This window comes from Octopus bimaculoides, chromosome 10, assembly GCF_046866305.1.
Source record: "Octopus bimaculoides isolate indiv1 chromosome 10, ASM4686630v1, whole genome shotgun sequence".
NCBI lineage: Eukaryota > Metazoa > Mollusca > Cephalopoda > Octopoda > Octopodidae > Octopus > Octopus bimaculoides.
In genome coordinates this window covers 94180712-94208063 of record NC_142937.1, presented here as the reverse complement: position 1 = coordinate 94208063, position 27352 = coordinate 94180712, and the positions used below count along the sequence as shown (strand labels likewise).

At 37.4% G+C, this 27352-nt stretch overlaps 2 protein-coding genes across 4 annotated transcripts in view; both read left to right on the top strand.

Moving 5' to 3' along the window:
- Positions 1-1046: 1046 nt before the first annotated feature.
- On the top strand, positions 1047-14443 carry LOC106876568 (glucosaminyl-phosphatidylinositol-acyltransferase PIGW). The gene is made up of 7 exons (XM_014925167.3): positions 1047-1349; positions 6638-7057; positions 8795-8963; positions 10176-10426; positions 11589-11730; positions 12604-12700; positions 14169-14443. Exons 1-7 carry the CDS (start codon positions 1195-1197, stop codon positions 14423-14425), a joined length of 1491 nt encoding a protein of 496 aa, XP_014780653.1. The 5' UTR covers positions 1047-1194; the 3' UTR covers positions 14426-14443.
- A 4848-nt stretch (positions 14444-19291) lies between these two features.
- Positions 19292-27352, top strand: part of LOC106876573 (uncharacterized) — a 15892-nt gene continuing 7831 nt past the window's right edge. The window contains exons 1-4 of one of the 3 annotated variants that reach the window (XM_014925175.3): positions 19292-19546; positions 23249-23780; positions 24340-24424; positions 25761-25954. In XM_014925175.3, the coding sequence (XP_014780661.1) occupies positions 23411-23780; positions 24340-24424; positions 25761-25954 (649 nt within the window). In that variant the 5' untranslated portion in view covers positions 19292-19546; positions 23249-23410. Of the gene's footprint in view, positions 19547-23248; positions 23781-24339; positions 24425-25760; positions 25955-27352 lie in introns of those variants that run through there. The other 2 variants (XR_016243502.1, XR_016243503.1) reach the window with 2 other exon arrangements.

The following is a 27352-nucleotide window of genomic DNA, read 5'->3' as shown; positions in this document are numbered from 1 at the left end:
TTTAAAAGCATCTACTTTCAGTTTTCACAGAAATCATTTTAGAGAGTATAATCAGTTTCACAAAAGTTATTGTTATTCATCGTGGCACTCCGTCGTTTACGACGACGAGGGTTCCAGCTGATCTGATCAACGGAACAGCCTGCTCGTGAAATTAACATGCAAGTGGCTGAGCACTCCACAGACATGTGTACCTTTAACGTAGTTCCCGGGGAGATTCAGGGTGACACAGAGTGTGACAAGGCTGGCCTTTTGAAATACAGGTACAAAAGAAAGAGTGAGAGGAAGTTATGGTGAAAGAGTACAGCAGGATTCGCCGCCACCACCCCCTGCTGGAGCTTCGTGGAACTTTCGGTGTTTTCGCTCAATAAACACTCACAACGCCCGATCGAAATCGCGATCCTACGACCGCGAGTCTGCTGCCCTAACCACTGGGCCATTGCGCCTCCACTATGTTATTTATAATGATCAAAAGTTAATTATAACTAACGCAAAACCGAATAATATGGTTGCAAATTTTGACACAAGGTCAGTAATTTCAGTGGAAAGTGGTTAATCGATTACGTTGACTGCGGTGTTCAGATAATGTATCGACTCCGAATGGATGAAAGACCGAATCAATCCTAGCGAAATTTGAAATCATAACGGAGCACCGCAAAGCATTTTTGTTTGAAACGCTAACGATTCTGCCAGCTCCGTCGCCTCCTACAAAACCGAATAATACTGAGGTCAGTAACGGAAATGAGTATTGGGAATTTGGTGTAAGCTAAGGTCTGCAGAGGTACAAGACACTATGAGGTACTCCTCTCCGTGAGTAACACTGCAGCCCTGAATACTTACAACGATGTCCATCACAGATTGAATTTAACAAAAATAGATAAATAAATAAAAGTAAGAATAATTAAGGCCGTTACCGGAACTGTCCGGTCACGGATATATCACATGACCAAATTCGCGGGAAGTACTTGTTACTTCCCCGCCCCTGATCTCGCGCATTGAAATATACACAACTTTGCGAAGCAGACGCCTGTATATATTCATACGTATAGGACAATTTCTTAATATATATATATATATATATATAATATACATACACACACACAAGCACATGTAGAGGTAGCTTTACACTGCGGGTTGATTGCCAACATTGTTTTTCTATGTATATAATCAACAGTTGTGATCTAGTTTATCTCAATCATGTTTACTCTGTCATACAAACAACTTCAGGAACAATTTGTCAGCAATCAAAATGGCACCAGTATCTCGGAGATTTCTTTTGCTGTAACCGTCTTACCAACGTTAATTATTTTTAGGGATTGCTTGTTATTATTGACTTCTTTATCTTCGTCATGGTGAGTATGTTTTCTTTGAATGATTATATCAACAAACACCTTTCCATACGGCGTAAACCATTTAAACAATCGATCGAACTGTTAGAAATAGCAGCTAAATCTCCCTCAAATCGTGTCCAGCTATCTTAGAAAAAAATGTTCGATAATGTAGTTTTTGAGACGTAATGTCCGGGTCACTATTGGAATGTTTTTGATCAAATGTTTGTCAAGCTGACCTAGCGGCAAGCAACGTATAAACGTTCTTCACACAGGATTTATCTGTATTTATGAGATGACAGGTAACCAAGCGACCGTCTCTTGTCACACTATTATTCTTGTCTGTCGTCAGTTTGACGGTTGCACAACATTTCACTCTGTTCGATCTCCGATCACCTTCAGACGTCCTATGCTGACATACACATACACGGAACCTTAGTTTGAACTCGGAAACTATCCGAAGGGTTGTAATCTTTTAAACTGCCCAGACTCCAGCAGATGATCGGAGATGAATATTAACGAAAGGTAACGAAGCAAGCAAATTCACGAAGGACGAGGATAATAACCTAAAATATTTAAATTACCAAGGTACAGAAAATAATCTTATTTTTTAATATTTATTTAATTTGAAGAGATACTGCTCGTAGCTTTCCTAGGTATTGCAAGGCTGGAAGAATTAGTCTGTATAAGAGGGGATACTGCCCCTAGCATTTCCAGGTCCTACGAAACTGGAAGAATAATTGTAAGATGGGACACTGCCCATAGCTTTTCCAGGTCGTGTGAGACTGGAAGAATTAGTCTGCATAAGAAGGGACATTGTGTCTATAGCCTTTATAGGTCCTGCAAGATTGGAATTATTAGACCGTGTAAAGAGGGGATACTGTTCATAGGATTTTGCAGGTCCTCCAACACTGAAGGTGGAGGCTGGTACCTGTGCTGGTGGCACGTAAAAAGAACCTTTCGAGTGTTGGCCTTCATGGAGGCAAAGTAGTTGAGCTCCTTTCAAGTGTTCGGCCTCACAGAGGCAATGACTGAGACCTTTGGCATTGTGTCAGGCTTATGAAGAAGACCCATCAAGCCGAGCAAAACCGCAAACATGACATACTGGTGTCACGCAAATGGCACCTGTGCTGGTGGCACATAAAAGCACCCATTACACTCTCGGAGTGGTTGGCATTAGGAAGGGCATCCAGCCGTAGAAAGCCATGCCAAATCAGACTTGAGTCTGGTACAGCCTTCCAGCATGCCAGCCCTGGTCAAACCGTCCAGCCCGTGCTGGCATGTGTTGGACGTTGATGGTGATGAAGAGAAGTATAACACATCCGTCAGAAGATTTCGTTGGGAAAAGCTGAAATGTTCATTGATTGTGCTGCAAAAATAGAGAGGAATAAGGGAGGTTGAAGGAGCAATAAAAAATGGGGATACGAGTGTTGGAAGGATTAATGAAAATTGGGCTGATGTGTGGTACAATTGAAAATGAGAGAAAGAGAGAGGTGGGGATTGAGATCTGGGGCATGGGAGACAACTAAGGAGAGAAAATGTTTAGGTTTATTTTTAAAATGGATTGCTATATGAGTGTATGTAATATTTATAAATTGAATGATAGGGTGTCAGTTATTAATGGCTCTGAAGAAGCTATAAGATGCTGTGCGTGTTTCTGTGTATTCATATGTATATATATATATATATATATATATGTTATCATTATCCTCATCATTTAATGTCCATTTTCCATGCAGGCATGTGTTGGACAGTTTGACAGGAGATGGCCAGCTGAAGAGCTGCCAAGGTTCCATGTTTGTTTTTGCCTGGTTTCTACAACTGGATGTCCTTCCTAACACCAACAACTTTTCAGAGTGTACTAGGTGCTTTTAAGCAGCACTGGCATGGGTTTGTTCACATGGCGCCTCAACATATGGTGTCATTACTGTATGAATACTGACATCAACAACTCCATGTGACCCGCCTTGACTAATAGCAGGCCAATCCCCTGTAGCCATCTTGAACTTTTTCCATTTAGTTATTTAAGCCTGAAGAGCTAGGTTCATTTTGTGGGCCAACAACTGTCTTTCTTCAAAGTAAAAAGTGTAACAATGTAATGATTAAACATTCGGCAACTGGTTTTTTTTTAAGGTAGCATTACATTGAACCATGGCAAAGAAAGGGTAAGTGCTTCATTTATTGGGCCAAAAAATGTATCAAAAGGGTAGCTAGAGGTGCAAAAGGTGTTGGTGCATGAGCCTTTTTGTTCTCCCCCCCCCCCCAAATAACACATTAACGTGTAAAACGGAGCAATTAAGGTGTGAACAAAAGTTCAGCAACACATGTGTGCATAAGGTCACTTTATGTGTATGCCCCCGATCATGCATTCAGGTCACAGGGGTGATTTCTTTGCCATGACCTAGCTCTGACCTTATGGAGTGTGTGTATAAAATTTGAGGTCAATCTGACATTGGATGTGGATTTCTATAAAAAACATAAATGTCTACAGACACACAGACACACAAACTCAATTTTATATATATATATATCATTATTTAACATCCACTTTCCATGCTGGCATGGGTTCTCTGTTTATTTCCTCATATTCCTTTCTGTTGAAGAGCGTTGGCTCAAAACGTAAAAGACTTTCTCACTTTCCCAACCATCAAACTAATACACCTGCTTGCTGTTCATACACCTGTCTTTGTCTTTTGTTTTTCCGTAAATTTCAACTATATATACAGACAGACATACTTGCATGTGCACATGCACTTTTAATGTTCCAGCAGAAGCTTGGAACACTGACGGAAATATCTGTTTCCCATGTTGTCTAGATTTGGTATTCTAATGACTGTGGAATCAGAGAAGGCACCGGAATGCATTCAATTAAAGGACTGATTAAATAAACCAACTCGGTATCGTAAAAAATTGTACTTATTGTTCAAAGCTATAAAATTAGTCTCAAGTCTGCATTAAAAGGTTGCAGTCCATCAGTTGGAAAGATTGAAGAGTATTAACAAAAGATTGTTTTCAATCATCACTGTGCATCAGGTGTGTGCACGCTAATCCCCAGCTGTGAGAAATTACTTGGCAAACAGTTAAGTGCAGCAGTAAACCCTTTTTACGAGGTTGGACAAATAATTCATTGCATGAACAAACTAATGAAATCTCCCGATGCATAGATGCATGTTATCTAATTCATATTGGCAGAAATACAGCATGGATTGAACAAAGGATTCTTAAATATTCTTCCCCACGGACATCTTATTAATCGTAATCAGAATAATAACAGACTGACATTAACAGCTTCTCCATCTCCTGTAGAGTTGCTTCTTTTCTGTGAACCCCTATAGTAATTCTTCTTTCATATCAATGTCATCAATTTCCTCAACTACTTCTGCTGCTCAGTTCCCAACGTCTCCAAAACTACCAATGCTACCAAATCCTGCTGTTCCTCACTGTAACTTAATGAATGGTGCAATGCATCTCTACAGAAACTGCAAAATCCCAAAAGAAATTTCTAAGTCACAAAGCTGTAGAGCCTGATACAATTTATCTTTTATAGTTGGACTAATGTTATATTTATAGTTCTTTGTTATTGAACATCTAAGCGCAAGCATGACTGTATGGTCAAGAAATTAATTTTGTAATCACATGGTTTGTGGTTCAGTCCCACTGTGCAGCACCTTGGGCAAGTGTCTTCTGCTATTGCCCCAAGCTGACCAATGCTTTGTGGCAATTTGATACATGAAAGCTATGAGGAAGTCTATTGTTTATATATGTGTGTGTGTGTGCATGCCCTTGTGTTTGTACATCCTCTACTTGACAACTGGTGTTGGTTTGTTTATGTTCCTGGGGTCAACCAAACCCTTCAAGGCCATTTCCCAGTCTGGCAGCAGTTACTGAAACCAATAAAAGTAAAGAATATCCAAACTTTTTGACATTGAGCTTACCTCTTTCATTTCTGCTAACACTGTTTGGTTCATATTGTTGTGGAATTGCATCCTTGCATGTAATCCAGCCTATTTAAGGTGACCACCAGTTTGACAGCATTGACAATTGCATCAAGTTTTGTTTAGATAACATTGGTAAACTAGGATACTCTATTTTGACATATGTTTGACATTTCTGAATTTACTTGCTTACTTAGTATTGTGTACTTATTTAATTATCTTAAACAACTTTAGATAACACTGTTGTTTAGATTCAGAAGACATATGTAGTAATGGCTGTGAAGTTTTAATAATAATAATAATAATGAAATAATTGTGTCTAGTGCTGAGGTGCACTACAACTCATCAAAGGTGCATGTGCAGTACATAGAATTATGTACAAAGGTCAGGAAAGGGGACAGTGTAAGAGTCAGGATACAGCCTGGTGTCTCTGTTTGAGCCATTGCTGTGTTTATAGTTTGGCTCAAACAGATTTGCTGTGCATCAGTAAGTTAGTCAAACATTTGGGATTCACTGATATATTGTACCTCCACTTAGTATGAGACAATACTGTGCACTCTAACATGATCTTTTTCTTGTTATCATTTAACCCAAGGACTGTCTTGAGTGAACAGAAGTAGGGTCAAAGACATTCCAAACTTGATTAGTTTGTATGTCAAGAACTTATTCTTATTTTTTAAGATGATAGGGTGTCATTGGAAAGGGATTTCACTTGTCATGTACATGATCTGGCTTATATAGAATACTCTTTGGAAGTTTGGGCATTCTGTGTCCTCACTGTCTAATTTTTTTATTGTATACCCTGTAGGTTTTGGTGATGGTAGTCAAGGTAAACCTGGCCAAAGTGCTACAGTTGCTGGTGTGTTCTCTATGTTACAATTGGTCAGCATACTAAAGGAGTGTTTTTATTTATGCTTTGACATCAATTTAATCCTGACACTGCAACTACTAAACTAACTTAATCCATCAACTTACCTGTAAGTTTACCTACAGAATACCTTGTCATTATATTAATATTTAGTACAGCTCTGTAACTTTATAAACATTATTTGCATTTATCAGCTCTTGTTATTAACACAATACCTAAACCTCTAAATTCAACACACCTCTCACTTTGGTTGTGTTTAACCCTTTTGATACCAATCTGGCTGAAACCACCTCTGGCTCTGCATTACAAATGTCTTGTTTTCATAAGTTTAGAATTAAAATCTTCCACCAAACCTTAGTCACAATTTATGTTCCTAACACTAGCTGAATGATAACTAAGTTATTTTACTAAATTCTTTGTTAAATTTAAAATTAATTGAAAGAAACACAGAGAATCTCAACAGAAATATAGTAACAAAACGGTTAGACATTTTACTTTATCTATTTCAGGTTCAAACCAATTTTTGAATTTATCATTTTGATTGTTCTTACGGAGCTCACCTTTACAGTATTCAGTGACCACATCTTATTAGTGTTACTGCTGCTATTCTTTGCTGTTATTCTTCAACTATCAACATTTACATCACAAACTCAGGAACTGTGGACTAATTTATCCAACCCAAGAAAACTACAAAGACCTATTTTAACATACATCAATGGCAGACAACTCAAGTTTGTTACATATTTTCGTGCCATTATCAACATTGTCACAGGTATCTGCATCCTTGCAGTTGACTTTCCAATATTCCCCAGACGTTTTGCCAAAACTGAGACCTATGGAACCAGTGTTATGGACACAGGTGTTGGATTTTACATAGTTGCAAATGCATTGATCTCACCTGAAGCCAGACAGACAACTCAGCGCTGCAAGTAACTACCTTTTCTCATTCTATATTTTCATTAAGGCGGCGAGCTGGCAGAATCGTTACCACGTCAGGTGAAATGCTTAGCAGTATTTCTTCTGCCACTACGTTCTGAGTTCAAATTCTGCTGAGGTTGGCTTTGCCTTTCATCCTTTTGGGGTCAATAAATTAAGTACCAGTTGCGTACTGGGGTTGATGTAATTGACTTGCCCCTTCCCCCAAAATTTCAGGCCTTGTGCCTAGAGTTGAAAAGATTCTATATTTTTATTGTGTTAATTCATTTTATTGTTTCTCTTATAGATCCAGGTTAGCTCTAACAGTAGATTTTTGTTCAAAGACATTTCTAGCCATGACTGTATCATTCTCTTCATATTTAGGACTCCATTCTTCACTGCGGTCCTTCAGAAAGCAGGTTACAGTAGAAGTAAGATGTTTAGTTGGTATATCTAACAGGTAGAACAACAGCATAGGGGCTACTTTTATGCGACACCAGCACAAGTGCTCTTTAAGTGGCACTGGCACAGACACACAGAATCACCAGCAACAAAGAAATTCAAGACTCAACTTTCTGTAGAAAAATACTAACCATTTTTGGTGGATGCAAAAGGACCTATACCAGAATATTACCCGGAAAAGGGGTCTACATAGGCTACAGTGAAATGCTGACCAACAGACCGAAACCAGCAATTCACACCAAACACTGAAGTCTGCTGTTAAAGCAAATGTTATTGTTGCAGGACAATGCACACCAGCATACGGCCACCCACACCACTGAAACCATTGAAAAATTGAGTTTTGAATTGCTGGAATAGCCACATCTTGCCCCTTCTGACCACCATCTCTTTGGACAGCTCAAACCATACCAAAATTGAAGTGTATGATTGACACATGGTCATCTGGCTTGAGCCATGACAGCCTATCCAACCAGTGCCAGCATGTAAAGTTGATGTAATGTTGATGTGTATATTGTAGTTTATTTGAGTGTTGAACAGAATGCTTTGTGGTATTTGTTTGAAGTGTCTGTGATCTGAGTTCAAATCCTCACAAATTCAACTTTGCTTTTCATTCTTTTAGGGTTGATAAAAAAAAGTTACCAATCCAAGACTGGCAGAACTATGAGAACATTGAACCAGTTGCTTTGTAGTATTCTTTTTCATCTCTTAGCATTCTGAGTTCAAATCTTGCCATGGTGATACTGTTAAGTTGTTGCCAGGTTTAACACTACCACCCTGTACCTTGGGTGCCTTCAACAGTTTCTGGTTTGAGGATATCTTCCTCCCTCTTGACTAAAAGATGTCATGAATATATATGTATTGTATACAGAATAATTCAGAATTTCTGACACATGTATAATATAGATAAATCTACATTTATTTATTTGAAAGCCATGGCTATGAAGATTGCAGCTGGTGTGAAAACATCTTATTGTTCTTTTAAGAAAGCAGAAAAATAATTGAGAATCCTGTTTTGAGGGTGATTGCCTCCTTATCAGAGAAGATGCACCCCTATTTTTCATTTATGCAAAGAACTTGTAATCTAAATCTCTATATTTAGCAGTTGTTTATCTGGATATAACATTCATAATCTTCCTAATTTGCTTATAGTATAATTTGTTGGCCATTTTGATGCCACTGAAAATTGTTCTGATGGAATGTATAACTCCAAAATACTTGTCTTAGTCAGTAAAAAGTCTTTTAAGTTTAGACTATGTTAAAATTCTAACCAATTTCTATCTTTAATCTAGATCATTCTTAGACTGGTTGTCTGTGTTGTTTCTCTCAATGAAAGCTTGTGTTCCACTACTGACCCTTGGCCTCAGTCGAATGATCGTTGTGAAAGGGACAGACTACCAAGAACATTATTCTGAGTATGGTGTCCATTGGAACTTTTTCTTCACTCTAGCAGTTGTAAAGGTAAGTGTTTAATTCCCTCCCAATAAACCTATGACATTCTCATGGAACTGTTTGAAAAAAGATACTAATTGACCTAGTATACCATCTTCTTTCATTTCTAGTTTTACTTATCCCATTTCATTTTGTTAAAAATTATTTTGGTTATTTGCAGGTTTTCTTTCTTTCAGTGAGGAAACTACATCAACCTAAAGCTGAGGCAGCTGATGATCAGTTTCATTTTTTTCTTTTTTATTCAGGTTGAGAGCATGAAAAGCAAAATGTGGGAAGGGAAATATTTTAGAAACTTGTAGTTCAAGGGAGAAAGAATTGAATGCAGTTAAATATGGGATCAGATGTTCAGCACCAGTTAATCCTTCAGTCACAGGAGATATCTGGAAATATTTAATAACTTGGTCTAGAAGCAATCTTTGTGCTGTGACTGAAGTTAACAGTCCAACTGTATACAAAAAAAAAAAAATCCCATAGCCATATAAGGTGATGAACTAATAGAGTTGTTACAGAGCAGGATAAGATACCTTCTGGCATTTGTTCCAATTTTCTGCATTCTGAGTTCAAATCCTTCTGAGGTCAACTTGGCCTTTCATCACCTTTGAGATTGTTAAATAAGTAGCAGTCAAGTACTGGAGCCATTTGTCCCATGTCCCTCTTAGAATTGGTTCCATTGAAGGAGCCAAGGAAAGGAATTTACAAGAACCCTTTCAATCTTTTTGCCACAATTCAGTCAACTTGCTAAGAAAGAAATAACTTTATACAAGAGAAAGTTTTTGTGGTGTGAATGTAGTTTACAATCCACTGACATATGAGTACTGTCTGAGAACTGTATAGAAATGTCTGTGTGATAAGAAGCTTGCTTCCCAACCACATGGTTCTGGGTTCAGTCCCCCTGCATGGCATCTTGGGCAAGTATCTTTTACTATAACCTTGGACTAATAAAAGCCTTGTGAGTGGATTTGGTAGACGGAAACTGAAACTTTCAATTTTTGTCTGTCTGTCTGTCAGTCTGCTGTCTGATCAAAGTCAAGTAGTCAAGTGAAGACTCTGTGGTGTTAATGTGTTGTACCTATTTTTTAACTGACAATGTTAATGACAACTATGATGGCAGTGGTGATGGTGATGATTATGACAATAATGATGATGATAATGAGGGTGGTGGAGATTATGATGATGATGTCATTGATGATTATTAATTCTGTTTTCATCCTCCCAAACCAGGTTCTCTCAACCCTTTTTTGCTGCATTTTTTCTGGAAGATGTAAGAGCTGGATCCTCAGTCTCATTATATGTGCTGGTTACCAGTGGTGCTTGTATTCTGGTCTCGAGAAATACATTATCAATGGCTGGGATGGACAAGGAACAAGAAAAGGTCTGTTCGATGCTAATCGTGAAGGCATCTTCTCATCATTTGGTTACATGGCCCTCTACTTTGCCGGTGTACAACTGGGACAGTTTCTCTTTGGAACAAGGTATTTATAATTGTATATGACACTTACCTCAGCTGATTTATGACTGCTTTGATATTATGCAGTTCGTTTGATCAATCTTTGTCTAGTTTAGCAGTTTGTCTGCTTCCTCATGTTATAGAATGAGTGAATCTAAATGTTTGTCTGTTTGGAATGTTACTTTTGTTGTTATTGACTATCCCTTAATGGCCCCTGAAATATAGAATGTTTGTCCATAAATTATAGTTTAGAAATAATGATAATAATAATAATAATAATAATAATAATAATGCCATTCATCTGCTGGTATTGATACATCAATGCTTTCTAATTGATGTATCAATACCAGCAGATGACAACGTTTCTCTAAAAGAAATGGAAAAACTTTCAAAATACAAAGACCTGGAAATAGAGGTAACTCGAATGTGGAATCGAAAAACAGAAACAATTCCTATCATAGTGGGCGCCTTAGGTCTAATAAAAAAAATATTCAGACAAATACATAACAAAAACACCAGGACTTACAAGTATATATAACACATAGAAAATAGCACTACTAGGCACCACACACATCCTACGTAAAGCACTTTCAATACAGTAACCATAAGAGCATCACAGCAAACCACAGCAGGACATACCCAAGGCACACAGTTCTTAGACTAGGCAGTGCAGTACTATCCTTGATTAAGGCTCTTCATTTCATGTTACTCCAGTCAGCTGATGCTGCAGTTCTCTCCCCCCCCCCCCCCCCCCAGCTGTCACATCCTTGATGTTCCACAGAGTCAATCGTGGGAAGGCTGAGAGAAAGAGACTCTATGTTTCCTCATGATTGTGGACACCAAAATCCTGATTAATGCTCCCGAATCATATCCAAAGATTGAAGGGCATTGAGAGCAGGGTGAGCCATTGCCCTGCTGGACAACAAGGCTTTGCAGCGTTTCATCCACCTTTATGTTCTGAGTTCAAATTCTGCCGAGGCCGACTTTGCCTTTCATCCTTTTCAGGGTTGATAAAACAAGTACCAGTTGAACACTGGGGTCAATGTAATCGGCTTAACCCCTCTCCCTTGAAATTGCTGGCCTTGTGCCAAAATTTGAGATCAATGTTTTAATATTTGGCTCTTGTCGTAATTTTGAAACTCTGTGACCATCATAAAAATATTGATAGCAAATGTCTACTTTTACAGGAATACACTGTTTGATTGGCTAAAATGCCTGCAAGGACTGACCGGATTCTGTATAGGCTGTTGGCTTCTCCTTCGAGTATGTCGACATGTTATTGGACCAATATCCAGACGTTTGGTCAATTTACCATATATTATTTGGATAGTAAGTATATTCATCATCATCATCATCATTTGTTGTCCATTGTCCATGCTGTCATGGGTTGGATGGTTTGACTGGGCTGACATGCTGGTAGGCTGCATCAGACTCCAGTCTGGCCTTTAATTTCAACTAATCTCCATTATCATCATCATCATCTAATGTTTCTCTTTCTATGCTTTGTATGGGTCAGAGGGTTCAATAGGAACCAATGAGCGAGAGGGCCGTGCCAAGCTCCAGTGTCTCAGTTTTCATGTGCTTTCTACAGCCGGATGCCCTTTCTAATGTCAACCACTTTACCGAGTGTACAGGGTGGTTTTTTTTATTTTGTGGCACCAGCACTACCGAGGCCACCAAGTAACTTGCAAGATGAGTCCCCCTCCAACATTGCTTGACAACCGATGCTGGTATGTTTATGTCCCCCACAGCTTAGCAGTTCACCAAAAGAGACCGATAGAATAAGTACTAGGCTTACAAAGAATAAGTCCTGGGGTCGATTTGCTCAACTAAAAGGTGGTGCTCCAGCATGGCCGCAGTCAAATGACTGAAACGGATAAAAGAAAAAGAATAAATTACATCATGTGTAAACAAGCATAAGTTTTTTTGAAGCGCTGAAATGGATTGTAGAACAAGTAGAAAGATATTTTTTGTTTTTCAACACATAAATACTGCTAGAACAGCATACGTAGGACAAAATCCTTACAGAGCTGGGAAAATATTTTCTGCTCTTTGAGGATTTTATCCTGTATATGCTGTTCTCTCAGTATTTATGTGTTGAAAGAAATATATAAAATATATCTTTATATTTATGACTATTTTTATTTGTAATCAATCCTAAATATCAATAAAGTATATGTCTCTATGTTTCTCTATCTGCAGGTGGCCCTCACTACTCAAGAATTAGCTATTTTACTTGCTGCTGAGTTAATTATTTCACTGTTGGCTTCCTCTCAAAAACAGTCTAAAACGAAAAGTAGTAAGTTGATCGTTTCATCCCTAATTTTGTCTGTGGGGTTTATAATGGGTGGTTTATTGTTTCTCTGTATATTTATGTGGACAATGTATAATAGCATTGGAGAAGAAAGAAGCCTTTGAGATGTGGATTTCAAATTAGGAAGAATAAGTTGGAAAGACAGAGTAACAAATGCTGCTGTACTAGAAAAACGGAAAAACTAAGAAGCTCGGCAGAATTTGAGCTCAGAACATCAAATACAATATTATGTGAAGGGAAGTAACTCAGATAGAGTTTAAAAAAAAGATGATAGTTGTGGTGTTGGTGGCGGCGGCAGCGAGGTTAGTGACGATAATGGTGAATGGAAATAGAGAGCGGGGTGGGGGAGAAGCAGTAAAATATATATATAGAGAGAGAGAGAGTAAAAGAAGAAATAGTAAGGGAGGGGGGGGAAGTGGCAGAAATAGCGGACCAAGGATGAGAGAAAGAGAGAAAACATGCAAGAAAGTCAGAGAGAGAAAAAGAGAAAGAGAATAAAAATAAGAGATGATATTAGTAAACTTTGGTGGTGTTGGTTGGATGCCCTTCCAAGATGCCATGCAGTGGACCTGAACCCTCACCTGTTTCCAAGCAAAGTAATGCTTTCTCATTGCTAGATATGTTTTTCGTGGAAGACTGGAAAGGAACAGCACTGCTTGTATGGTGGTGATGCTCGTTTACTATCATAATGTAATGTCTAGAACAGAGGTTGTCAACCTTTTTTTACTAGTGGACCCCTTCCATTCCAGTTTTACTCTACTGGACCCTAAAGTAGCCATTTCAAATGAAACAAAACAAAACATCTTTAGACTTAAATATTATTAGGAATTGTATAAAAGAAATTGTTAAAATGTTTTGTGCATTGTGGAAGTATAACCGACTTTATTTGAACAATTTTTAACAACAAAATCTTCTGACCTCCCCCCACCCCAGGTCATATGGACCCCAGTTGAGAGCCACAATGGCACACACTCATATGCAAGCACACACACGCACACACGCTCAACTTAGCATGAAGCATCTCTGTGGGTTTTCTGGATCCTGTCAAATCATTTAACTCATGAAAACAAACATTAGACGATGAAGATACAATGTGTTTCTTTCAGTTTTGCTCTACCAAATCTATTCACAGTTGTTTGGCCAGCCTTAGGGCTATAATAGAAAGCATTAGTTATAGAAGACACTTGCCCAAGGTGCCACCCAGAGAACTGATCCCAAGACCACATGATTGGGAAGTAATCCTCACAACCAGCCGACCATGTATTTGCCTCTCACCACTTTTCTAAATTTGAAATTGTGAAAACTTTATTATTATATGATCACTTTCAAAAAACATCATTAGAAACCATTATTTATTTTTAAAAATTACACATGTTATATCTCTTTCACAATTGCTTATTATTATTATTATTATTATTATTATTATTATTATTTTTGCTTCTTTCTTTACTAGGTCAAAAGAAAAGTAACTCTCCTAATACGAACCCTGATTTTACAGTCTCCAAACTTTGTATCCTCGATGCTATCAACTACAATGGTTTACTATTTTTCCTCATCTGTAACCTCTTAACTGGAGCTGTCAATTATGCAGTCAAAACTCTCTATACCCAAACTATGCAAGCAATAATGATCCTTGTTGTATATATGTTTCTTTCCTGTACACCAATAGTCATATTGCGGTACTTTAATATAGCACTGAAATTTTGGTAATAAATTTCTCAATCTTGACTTACGTCTTCATTGATATTTTATTTCTTGTTTTTTTGTTTATGCATCATCAGCATTGCCATCATAACATCTATTTCTTTATTTCTATGCCTGCATGAGTCATACTGAATTCATTAAGGTAGATTTCCTACATTCAGATACTCTTATTATCAACCAACGCTCACCTGTTTCCAAGTGATGTAATATTTTCCTAAGGTTGGACATGTTTTCAATTAAATTGACAACACTACTTCTATGATGGTGATGATTGTTTATAACAATCATACAATATCAAGACAAGGCCACGCACACATACATGCATGTGTATATGACAAGCAGTTTTCTGTTTACTTTATCCATTGACAAGACTTTGGTCAGCCCAAGGCTTATAGTAGAAGACACTTGTCCAAGGTGCCACACTGAACCCACATGGTCATTTTTCACTAATTAAATGCTTAAAACTCGTGAGGTAGTTGTGAGATGTGCTAAAAATAACAGCTAAATAGGCCTTAAATCATGCACCGAAATTTTTATTTGGTTTTTGCATAATCATATGAATTCCCATGTGTAGAATACAAATTTTCAAAAACTTTTCTGAAAATTATAAAAAATAAAGAAGTTATGAAAAGTTATATGGCGTGCGTAAAGCAGAATTCTGCCAGTTTGTTTACAGTTTGATATTAAAACAGATGCTATCATCACAATGTTGACAACACGTGCAGTGATGCACAAAATGACAGCTTCCAAATCCTGTTTTCTGACTGAGTAAAAATGATCAAACTTTAAAACTCGTAACATTTAAAAAAAAAATTTTCTAGAATAAATGAATTTGGCTTTGAGATTCAGCATGGAAAATTACACCAATACTCCAAATTTGAAAATTTTAGAAAGTGCAACCAAACAAAAAAGATCCGAAATCCTTGTGATATCCCCTCATCTATGCCCTTGTGGCTAATAAAAGAAATTATTATTATTATTATTATTATTATTATTATTATTATTAAAGGTGGTGAGCTGGCAGAATCATTAGCATGCTGGATGAAATGCGTAGTGGTATTTCGTCTGCCATTACGTTCTGAGTTCAAATTCTGCTGAGGTCGACTTTGCTTTTCATTCATTCGGGGTCAATAAATTAAGTACCAGTTGGGTACTGAGGTCAATGTAATCAACTCATCCCCTCCCCTGAAATTGCTGCCCTTGTGCCAAAATTTGAAACCATTTTCATTATTATTATTATTATTATTATTAACAAACAGGAAACAACTATCTCATTCCAGGGAGAAAAACTAGAGGTAGTTGATAGCTTCCGCTATCTGGGTGACCAAGTTAGTAGTGGGGGTGGGTGCGCTGAAAGTGTAACTGCTAGAATAAGAATAGCCTGGGCCAAGTTTAGAGAGCTCTTACCTCTGCTGGCGACAAAGGGACTCTCACTCAGAGTAAAAGGCAGACTGTATGACGCATGTGTACGAATAGCCATGCTACATGGCAGTGAAACATGGGCTATGACTGCTGAGGACATGCGTAAGCTCGCAAGGAATGAAGCCAGTATGCTCCGCTGGATGTGTAATGTAAATGTGCATACCCGTCAGAGTGTAAGTATCTTGAGAGAAAAGCTGAACATAAGAAGCATCAGTAGTGGTGTGCAAGAGAGACGATTGCGCTGGTTTGGACATGTGGTGAGAATGAATGAGGATAGCTGCGTGAAAAAGTGCCACTCCCTAACAGTTGAGGGAACCCGTGGAAGAGGTAGGCCCAGGAAGACCTGGGCTGAGGTGGTGAGGCAAGACCTTCGAACATTGGGCCTCACCGAGGCGATGACTACTGACCGAGACTTTTGGAAATGTGCTGTGTGTGAGAAGACCCGGCAAGCCAAGTGAGATCGTTGCCAGGGCCCCTGGACTGGCTCTTGTGCGGGTGGCACATAAAAGACACCATTTCGAGCGTGGCCGTTTTCGTGCGGGTGACACGTAAAAGCACCCACTACACTCTCTGAGTGGTTGGCATTAGGAAGGGCATCCAGCTGTAGAAACTCTGCCAAATTAGATTGGAGCCTGGTGTAGCCATCCGGTTGCACCAGTCCTCAGTCAAATCGTCCAACCCATGCTAGCATGGAAAGCGGACGTTAAACGATGATGATGATGATTATTATTATGAAGGTAGTGAACAAGCAGAATCATTACCTCTTTAGACGAAAAGCTTAGCACCGACTCTTCTAGCTGTCAAGGTCAGCTTTGCCTTTCATCTTTTGGGGGTTGATAAATCACTGGCCTTATGCCAAAATTTGTTTCTTTTTTTTTTTTTTTTTGTCATCCGGTGGCATGCTGGCTGAACCATTTGCACATGGAATGAAATGCTTAGCAACATTTCTTCCAACTTTTAGCATTCTGAGTTCAAATTCCACCAAGGTTGACTTTGCCATTCATCCTTTTTGAGTTGATAAAATAGTAGCAGATGAGCACAGGGAACAATGTAATCGACTCATCCCTTCCCTTAAAATTGCTGGCCTTGTGCCAAAATTTGAAACCATTATTTGTGTTTGTTGGAAGCGTTATAAAGCTTTCCAAGAATTTTTGGATTATTTACAAGTTTTACTGAATGATAATTGTTTCATTTTGGCTCATCTTACAAACAATGGATGCTGGAATGTTGGCATGTCACTATTTTGGTATGTGAGGTAGACAGAAGATTGGTTTAAACATCATTTGAAATTTTTTAATGAAATTTTTATTGTGCTTAGAATAATTTTTCAACATGGCTGCCTCTACTTGTGAAACTGAAGATTAGTAATAAGAAAGGGAGCAACAATGAATCTGTTTAAAGGAAAAAAAAAAGTCTTTTTCATTTTCAACTGATAAAAATAATTTTTGAAATAAAAAGTAGAAAATCTGCCTTAAACAATTTCTGTCTGATCTCATCCAAACATGGAAAAGTGAATATTAAAATGATGATGATCACCATGATGGTGATGATGATGATGATGTTCTTTTGTTGTTGTTGTTGTTGTTGTTGTGGTGGTGGTGGTGGTGGTGGTGGTGGCGCTGGCGCTGGTGACAGTAGTGGCAGACATACAAGATTTTAAGACCCTTCAAGACCATGAAACAATTCTGAAGTACAAGATTTTAAGACTCTTCAAAGCCATGAAACAATTCTGAAGTACAAGATTTTAAGACCCTTCAAAACCATGAAACAATTCTGAAGTAGTTGTGTCCTGAAATGAGTCCTGGCAGAAAAGTTTTATGGCTGGTTTTTCAAGGTAGAAAATATATGTGGTAGGAATGGATATTTAAAGATTTCTTATATCCAGAAGAAATGAAAAAACAGCAATGGCAACAACAGAGGTAGCTGGTTCTAAGGTTATACCAAATCCTAGGACCAGCAGACTTTGTTGTTCCAGAAACATTGAAGGAGATTGCCTCTTCCTTGATTCTAGAAGACTGAAGGTTCCCCTATGCAGCAATAACCAGCAGTATCTTGTGGAAAAGATGAAGAGGGGACGGAAAGCACGGGTAGGGCAGGTAAGTTGCCAGAAACAGTAAGGTCCTGGAAATAAATACTCTCCAAGATAAGGCAAGCAAAAAGTAGATGGGACCCAGCACTCTCATATTGAAATGAAGAATGCAGTTCTTCACCCAACAAAGAACTGACAAAAAGCTAGAAACATTTACATGACTATTTCAGACCAAATTTAATGCAGATTGATGAGGAAAGGGACTCCAGTTATGTGAAGACTTGAAGATACAGAAAATAGCAAAAATCTTTAAGCAAACATAATGGAAATTATATGTAAACCATTACCAGAATGAGGGTTTTCCATAGCACCAGACTTACACAATAGTTCCATCTCTTCAAGAGGTTAGTACAATAATATCACCCACATACAGTGCTATAAATGTCTCCCACTTATTAAATTATCATTATTCTTAGAGGTAAGCTCCTTCTAAGTTATGTCCATGACCTGGTTTTCAATCCCTGTTGTTGTCTTTTTCTCTCCATTTCTCTACTTTTTTCATTTCTTTTCATTTCTTGGACTTTAAACATTAAATTGTGCTACAGTTCTACAGTAGTTGTTGTAGTGGTGGTGGTGGTGGTGGTGCAGGTGGTGTGGGTGGCTCAGTAATATTAGTCCTTTAGCCCCCACCCTAATCAACCACTAAACTGACCAATTATTAACAGTTAAATAACTTGTAGTGTATTAATTATCTAACTCAATGTCACCCACACCATTACTCTCTCTCTCTCTTTCTCTCTCTCTCTCTTTTTCTCTCTCTCTCTCTCTCTCTTTCTCTATCTCTCTCTCTCTTTCTCTCTCTCTCTCTCTCTTTCTCTCTCTCTCTCTCTCTCTTTCTCTCTCTCTCTCTCTCTCTTCTCTCTCTCTCTCTCTCTCTCTCTCTCTCTCTCTCTCTCTTCATACATCCTAAATGAGACTACTTACCAATCCTAGTTCAAACACACCAGTTGATACACACACACACACACACACATACAAAAACACTCATACATATATATGAGAGAGTAACATATATTTGTAGACCAGTGTGTATGTGTGTGCATGCATGTGTGTTTGTGTGTGTGTGTGTAGCTGGATCTCTGCACTATTCCCTCAGCACCGATTCCACACTCATTGGCTTCCACCAACTCCAGTATCCAGTACGTAACTACGTCTAACAACATGAATAGAACTGTTTGTAGAATAGGAGTGAAGGGTGTGTATGAGTGAGTGCATGCGTGTATATATATCTATATACATATATACACATATATATATACATATATATATATACATATATATATATATATATATATATATATATACATATATATGTATGTATGTATGCATATATATAAATGCATGTGTGTGTCTTTTAGAGTGTATAAGTACAAGTGCTTGCATGTAAGTATTTCAAAAATATGAACCGCAGAGCAAAACAAGTCACTTCCCACTCTCTAGAGTACCACACACACACACACACGCATATAGATATCTCTCACTGACATGCACACATACTCACATACATACACACCCATCTAAACTTCTTATTCTATGACTCTTTCACCCCTGTTGGCCTTTTCTCACCTATACCCTGTCTGAAAACATCTTATGAGGGTCTTTAGCAACAAAACCAGGTAAATATTCACCATTTTTATTTGTTTTCCATCATTTATATTCATTTTTTTCTTAATTTTATTGAGTTGTCAGATAAATTCATTGGGTTTTCTTTTCTTTTTTTCCATTTATCTTAATTCTTTCCATTGTCATTTGAATCAACGCAAAAAATATTTTTATTGTAGTTTTTAAAAAATTTTTTTGTAGTTCTATATTTCCTGTACCACTTTTGTTAATCATTTTTGAAATTTTAACAAGTTTTCCCTCTTTTCAAACATATGAGTACAGAGTGCCATGCAGAAAAAAATTTATCTGAGATCCCAATATTTCAACATTTCAACCGTTTTACAAAAAGTAAGCAACAGATACCTGGCTCCAAGGGTGGATGTTTATTAAACATATGCAGACTTATTGATTCCTGTTCGTAGGGCCATTTCTCTGCTATGTCTTTAGTGATTCTTAGAATGATTGCTATCGCATTATATTGAACATTAATGAGGAAATCATTCATAAATTGATAACATAAATAATACTGAAAATTACTATTTTTAAATCTCACAACCAGAGATATTCAGCAACAGTACTTTGGAGTAAAGATTGTTTGCCAACATAACAATATCTGTGTGTCGTGATTTCTGGGTTATTTGAGCTGAGTGGGGGTGCTAGATTCTCTTGTTCGAAAATATAAGGACACAGATCATGTCATATACCCAGCTGGAGATGATGTCTGCTGGGGCTAAATTACAGCAACATTCGTCCTAAACCAGGACTGCCATGTTGTGCTGGCAAACAATCTTTACTATAAATAATACAGTCAAATTTCAGATTTCTCTAATATTTATAACCACTGAAACAATAACCTAATTAAGATCACAACAGAGCCTGTACTAGCTAGAAATAATACTCACATCTCCCTCAAACTCAGTTAGGAATGGCACACAAAACACCCTTAAATTGCTTTAAAAGAAAGGTCCTATTGGATATGGGAAATAAAAAGGTGAGATGGTCATGTTTGAAACTGTTTTTTGTATAATAGATCTGCATGTTTGGGAGCAATATGGAGCTTAGCAACAACATAGCAATGTCCCAGACTTCTGTTCTAATAAAAAAAAATACTAGCAACAGTGTTATGTAAATATTATGAATATGAAAATTTTTTTAGTGAATCTCTTTTAGTTCGTTCATATAATTTCAATTTTCCATATGTATCTTATTTAATTGTCTTTAGGTTTTGTAAATTATTTTTTGTGTGTTCCAGCCCATCCGCAACGATCACGCTCAAATGGTGCTTTTTACGTGCCACTGGCACGGGAGCCAGTCAGCAGCCCTGGCAACGATCATGCTTGGAGGGTGCTTTTAATGTTCCACTGGCGCAAGTGCCAGTCAGGCAGTACTGTCATATATATATATATATGTATATATATATACACACACACACACATATATATATATATATATATATATATATATATATATATAGAGAGAGAGAGAGAGAGAGAGAGAGATAGAGAAAGTGGTTGGGGAGTGATAGGACAAATATCCTTAGCCTTAAATATAGCCATTTGTCTGTCCTGAATGATACAAATATACATATTTATTTTTATACAAACATACATAGATATGTATGTATGTATGCACATATATATATGTGTGTGTGAGTGTGTATACACACACACACAGACACACAGATATAACATACATTCACGCATACTGTACATGCATACACACATGTACATACATATGAACATAGTTGTATACATATACACATATAAATATAAGCATGTGTGCACATGCACACACACACCTTGTCAACATTGTATTATGAGAAAATAAGTAGAAAAACAGATTAAGAACAACACAGAATAACGTGCTTTTCTTCTATCAAATGAGAGTTGACCAAAGTCTTTAACTCAGTACGCTTCTACTTATAATTAACAGGTATTTGCACACAATTAGAGCAATCATTAGCCGTGTAATTACATGCCTATAGATGTTAAAAATATTTGTATTGAACAACACCGTTTCACTTAGATCCTCCTCTTTTCTATATTGTATTGTATATATATATATATATATATATATATATATATCATCATCATATTTGTGTATTAGTATTTCCTTCATTGATGGATTCTACCTCCCACCTCAGCATGCAGCCAAAAAGATTCATTCTGATTCTATCAGGACATCTATTTTTATGCATGTATGTCCACAGCTGGTGAAATGAGAGGAACTCTGAACTTTGTCAAGTTGACATTGTGGGGAAAACCACACACAGTTTAAGTTATAACTTCTGTGGTTAATGTTATGGCATAATTTGTTCAGTTTAAAAGGGAGGCTGTTCTGATATGTAATAATGTAGAGTTGTGAAACATGGGACAGTGAATGTAGAGGTCTGTATGTGGTGTGCGTAAGATGGAAGAGCTTTATATAGTGTAAGATGTGTGATGTGTGATGTTGAATTGAAAAAATGTGTAATGTGATTAGAGAGGAACAAGTTCAATTAGGTCTGCTGAATTTGGAATGAATGCTGCTGGGAATGTGTGTGTGAGAGAGAGAGAGAGAGAGAGAGAGAGAGAGAGAGAGAGAGAAAGCAAGGCACACACACACACACACAAATAAACAAGAATATTGTTTCATTAATAAATAGAACAAAAAAAAGTGACAAAAAAATAAGTAAAAATTGTTACAATGATGGGTGGAGCTGATCTGAAATAAATTGGACCAGCTGGGACATGCTCCATTTTGATGAGATAATTATATAATAGTGTTTTATAATTAGTTGACTCATTGTTAATAATAAGACTTGTTAATTAGTTAAGAAAATAATTGTTATATGCCATACTAATTTTGCTTGAGAACTATATTAAGGATACACAAAACTCCAGGCTTTGTGTCTTTAATAGAACAGAAATAATAATTACATTTTTTTTTTCATATGTCTTTCAGTAGATTACCACCACCAGAATTATATAAAGCCCAGTCTACATAGCTCTACAAATGAAACTATAATGCACATGGTTTTCTCAAGAATATTTTTCAAAAATATGATAATGAACTTATTGTATGCACTGCTCAGGTGCACTCGAATTTGTCATAAAAGTGTAAAAGAAGGGACAGCAAACAGTTTATTTTTTCTACTCTAGACACAAGGCCCAAAATTTTTGAGGGAGTATGGGGCGGGGAGCTGTCGATTAGATCCATCCCAGTACGCAAATGGTACTTAATTTATCGACTCCACAAGGATGGAAGGCAAAGTCAATCTCAGCAGAATTTGAACACAGAATGTAAAGATAGACAAAATACCGCTAAGCATTTTGCCCGGCGAGCTAACGTTTCTGCCAGCTCACCGCCTTAGAAAACAGTTTATTAAGTTAAGTAAAGAAAGACAGCAATGAAAGCCAAAAGTACATGCACAATACACATGATAAAACAGAAAAAAGACAGAGAAGCGAACAGTAAAAGAGCCATAAAGAGGAAAGAATGCAGGGGCATGTCAGGAATTTTGAGAAGCATGGAATTGTTGAAAGATGCATTAGTGTCCTGACAGCTAACAACAGATGTTGATAGTTTGTTCTACATTTTCACAATTTTGAACATATTTCCAAAACTCTGCATGGCTGCTCTGCTGTTTCTTCAGTTTATAAATCTAACTTTTGTAATTTAAAACCACTTAGACTTATCTTAATTTGGTTCCTTATTTTAATATATTTTACTCTCAGACTCAGACAGCAGACACACATTTACAACGATTACTAAAGAAAGCCATTCAACTCCTCAGTATTTCCATGTGGTATGACAGAAGTGATGAATCTCAGGATTGGGACTCAAAGAACAGATTCTAGAAAAATAACAATACATATACCATCAGAATCTTCAGGAAAATGAACTCGTCAAGGTCTTCAATTTGTAGTTTGACCAGTAAAAAGCTAAATGTTGTCACACTTTATAATCTCTCTCCTTATGACAAAAAAGGTAGAGACCGGGCGCAAGAAGCTGCCAGGATACTTTTACTAAATGCTCTCAAAATGGAACCAAATGTTCATGAAATATTCTTTGCAGACACAAAACCAAATCCTTTATATCAAGAAATTGATCAGACAATTTTCTCACTATCAAATTTGTCCACGGCCATCACTGCTGATGTAATCAGCAGACATAAAGACGAGTTTCGTTTCCACACAACCATTCGACGGACTGAAGTGAATAAGAGTTTAAATGAAATCTATTCGGGGTTGGCTTGGAAAAAACTTGGTAAGTTCTGATCCAGACTAATTCCTCATTCTGTTAAATATTCAAACCCTATCATTATTGTAGCTAGAGTGTGAGCGACCAAGGGGCTGTTACTGAGTTTGTCCCCTGCTCCTGCTGGACTAGTACAGCCTATAGAGCTTATACAGCAAACCCCAAAGTGCCATTCCTATAAAAGTGCTGCCTCAGGCAAACTGCCCATTCTACCATCCTTAGTGTAGTGAGTGCTTTTACGTGCCACCGGCACAAGGGCCAGTCTGGCGGTACTGGCAATGGCTACGCACAAATGGTGTTTTTTACGTGCCACAGACACAAAATACTGAAATAGTGTAAGAGATAAGAGATTGCTCTGGGCTCGTATTAGGCAAGAAGTTGAAAATCTTTTTTTGGCCCATGACACTGCACGAACCCTAAGTAAGGCATGTATAACATTTGAATGAAATCGGTTGGGTAGTTCTTGAGTTTTGTGATGCACACATACATACAGACAGACATACACACATTCTCAGTTTTATATATATAGATATAGATATATATATATATTCCAATTTTCTAACATTAGGTTTTTGCCTCTATACACTTGTCTACCCACAAGTTGTAAAAGAATCTTCCAGAATATGTTTCAAAGACTTTGTGGACAATGGTGGGTAAGTGGCAGCTTTCTTTCACATTCTTACAACTTGTTCTAATTGTGGTTGTGGTGGCAGTGGTACATCCTACAGTGGTGCATTCTAGGGCTACTCTATACTGTAGCATTGTCCTTTACATTCAACCCTGCATATCATCCTTCCAGGAGTAATGAAATAACATTGGGGATGATTGAATCAAATATTCTACTCCATCAAAATGCGTGACCTTGTGCTTATGTAAATTGCTGAGGTCAAGCTTGCCTTTCTTCTTTTCAGAGTAGATAAAATAAGAGTCAAATACTGAAGCCGATGGTATCGACTTGGGTGTTCAGTAATTGTAATTTAGAAGCTTTGAGGAGATGGAATGGCAGGTGGAGTTCTGTTGTATCTCGTCAACCAATAAGTGATGTGTTAGAGGGTTCAAGTGACAACAGGGAGTCTGTTGTTGTTCTGTTTCAAATCGGTGATTATAAAGTCTCATGACACTTTACAATGACATGTGAGCAGACATCAATAAAATGATGACTGGGGGTCAATTACATTGTTATGACAGCCACCAGATGGCACTGAAGATAGAAGCAAAGATACATGTTGCTGGGGAGATGTCTCCCAACAGATCCTGGATTCTCATAGTCTTGTACATTCAGTGATGTTACCAATAAAATATGACATTGAAGCTACCTCAGAGAGAGAGATATTTATGGCTAGGGACTGTCTAGCAATAAACATGGCCAACATTGTTGGGCGAATCATTTATTAAACACCACACTATTCAAATTGACTGCGAGATGAGCCGTAATATGAGATTTCATCTGTATCTTTCTCTTTAGTGTTTAGAGTTTAATGGTTTACTCAGAGGAGGAAGAACAGCTGCTGTAAACCCCTTTTGGGATTTCTTGGGCTGATATAAGGAAGGGAGAAAGTTATATTTAGAGCAGAAACCTAGCATGAATATTTGCAAAAGAGTGAACTCTGTTTAAGGGCACACAAGACTTTATTATGGCCAGGGCACCTGAGATCTTATTATTATTATGGCCAGGTTCCAGCCTGGGCGACAGCAACAAAGTCCATCCGCCACACTTCTTGGTCCATCATCTCTGCCTCAAGGTCCTGGATACATTCCAGGCCAAGGTCTGCAATCAAGTTGTCATTATAAATGTGATGACACTGGTTGTCGATGTGTGAGGGTGTTTTAAACCAGGTGATGAGTTTAGTTTCTTGTTTCAGGTCTCCACAACCAGTGTTCTTTACTTCCAACATCTTTGGTTCATTGCATGAATTGGTTAAATATGAAAATATTATCACAAATAGGAATTGTCTGTTCTTCCTTTATTGACTCCTTTGTCTCTGGCAGGACTAAATGGGCTGAGAATTTGCTACAGTGGCTGAAGCAACCTGAGTGGACCCGACTTATAATGAAACGAATCATCACTGGACAGTGCAGTGAAGAACAATACAACATAGAGATGAACAATCTGTTTGTTAAATTCCATCTTCTCGACCCTGCCTATGTGATACAAACATATTACTTTCTGAATCAACAAAAAGGTAAACAGATATCAGCAAAATGTAGAAATAAATTGTAAATGATATAAATCTTTAACAAAAAAAAACTTTGGGGTAATGCAGATGAGAAGTTGGACAAAATATGTAATGTGATGTCAATAAATGAAAAGAAAGAGAAAAGACATTGTATTGCCTTGCATAGGTTGTTCAAAGATTCTATAATATTTTGGGAAAGATTTTCCTTTTCAAATATGAGAAAGAAAATAATTAAAGAGTTCAGAGAAATATGTTGTCACCATAATAAATAAATAATTATTATGTATTTTAATTACCTAATTGTAAAAATAATGATGTAACATGGCATTGAAACTGCTATAGAGAATATCTAAACAATGAATTATATGTAAAAGTTATGCTTTTCTGCTTTTTATTCTAAATTGTACCAAATTTCAATGAACTGATGTGAAGGAAATCTTTGCCAATTTATGGCACTGACTGGCTTCAGCTTACATTTTTACAGAGTAATAACTACTTTAATTAATCCTTCATTAAAGTTCATTAAAAGACAACAAACATACATACATATGGCTAATCATGTGTATATATGTATATATATATATATATGTGTGTATCCAGTACATGTTGACATATCCATGCCAGGAAATTTAATTCTTCAACACACCTTCAACAATGTCTTTATATTATTTTCTTAAATGATGTCAGGAAACCAGAGAAGTTGGCCAAAGCAGACTTGGGGATGGAGGTCATAGACAAGTTGACTCAGGATGGAAGAAAGCAAAAATGTCTTACTTATGCGGCAGCATGGAAACAAACACATTAAAAATGGTCATGAAGCAATATTATAACACAATTCTGAGTTCAAATTCTGCTGAGGTCGACTTTGCCTTTCATCCTTTCGGGGTTGATAAATTAAGTACCAGTTGCATACTGAGGTTGATCTAATCGACTGCCCCATCCTCCCCAAAAATTTCAGGCCTTGTGCCTAGAGTAGAAAAGAATCTTATAACACCATCTGCTTGAAATTATCTTTATAACATGGCTGTAAGGGGCAGAGGCCTGGTTGTGTGGAGGTGTAGGTATGGCTCTATGGTTAAGAAGTTTGCTTTCCAACCACATGGTTTCAAGTTCAGTCCTACATCACTGTACGTTGAGCAAGTGTCTTCTACTATAGCCCTGGGCCAACCAAAGCCTTATGAATAGATTTAGTAAAAGAAAACTGAAAGAAGCCCATCCTATATGTGTGTCACGTTGTCTTGACATGATGTGATAATGTGTCACCATTATGCAGGCAGCGTCCTTCATTTCCAATCTTCCAGGAAAACATGTCTGGCCATGAAGATGTATTACTTTACTTGGAAACAAGTGAAGGTTGGTGACAGGAAGGGTATCCAGCTGCAGAAAAATCCCACCAATTCTACC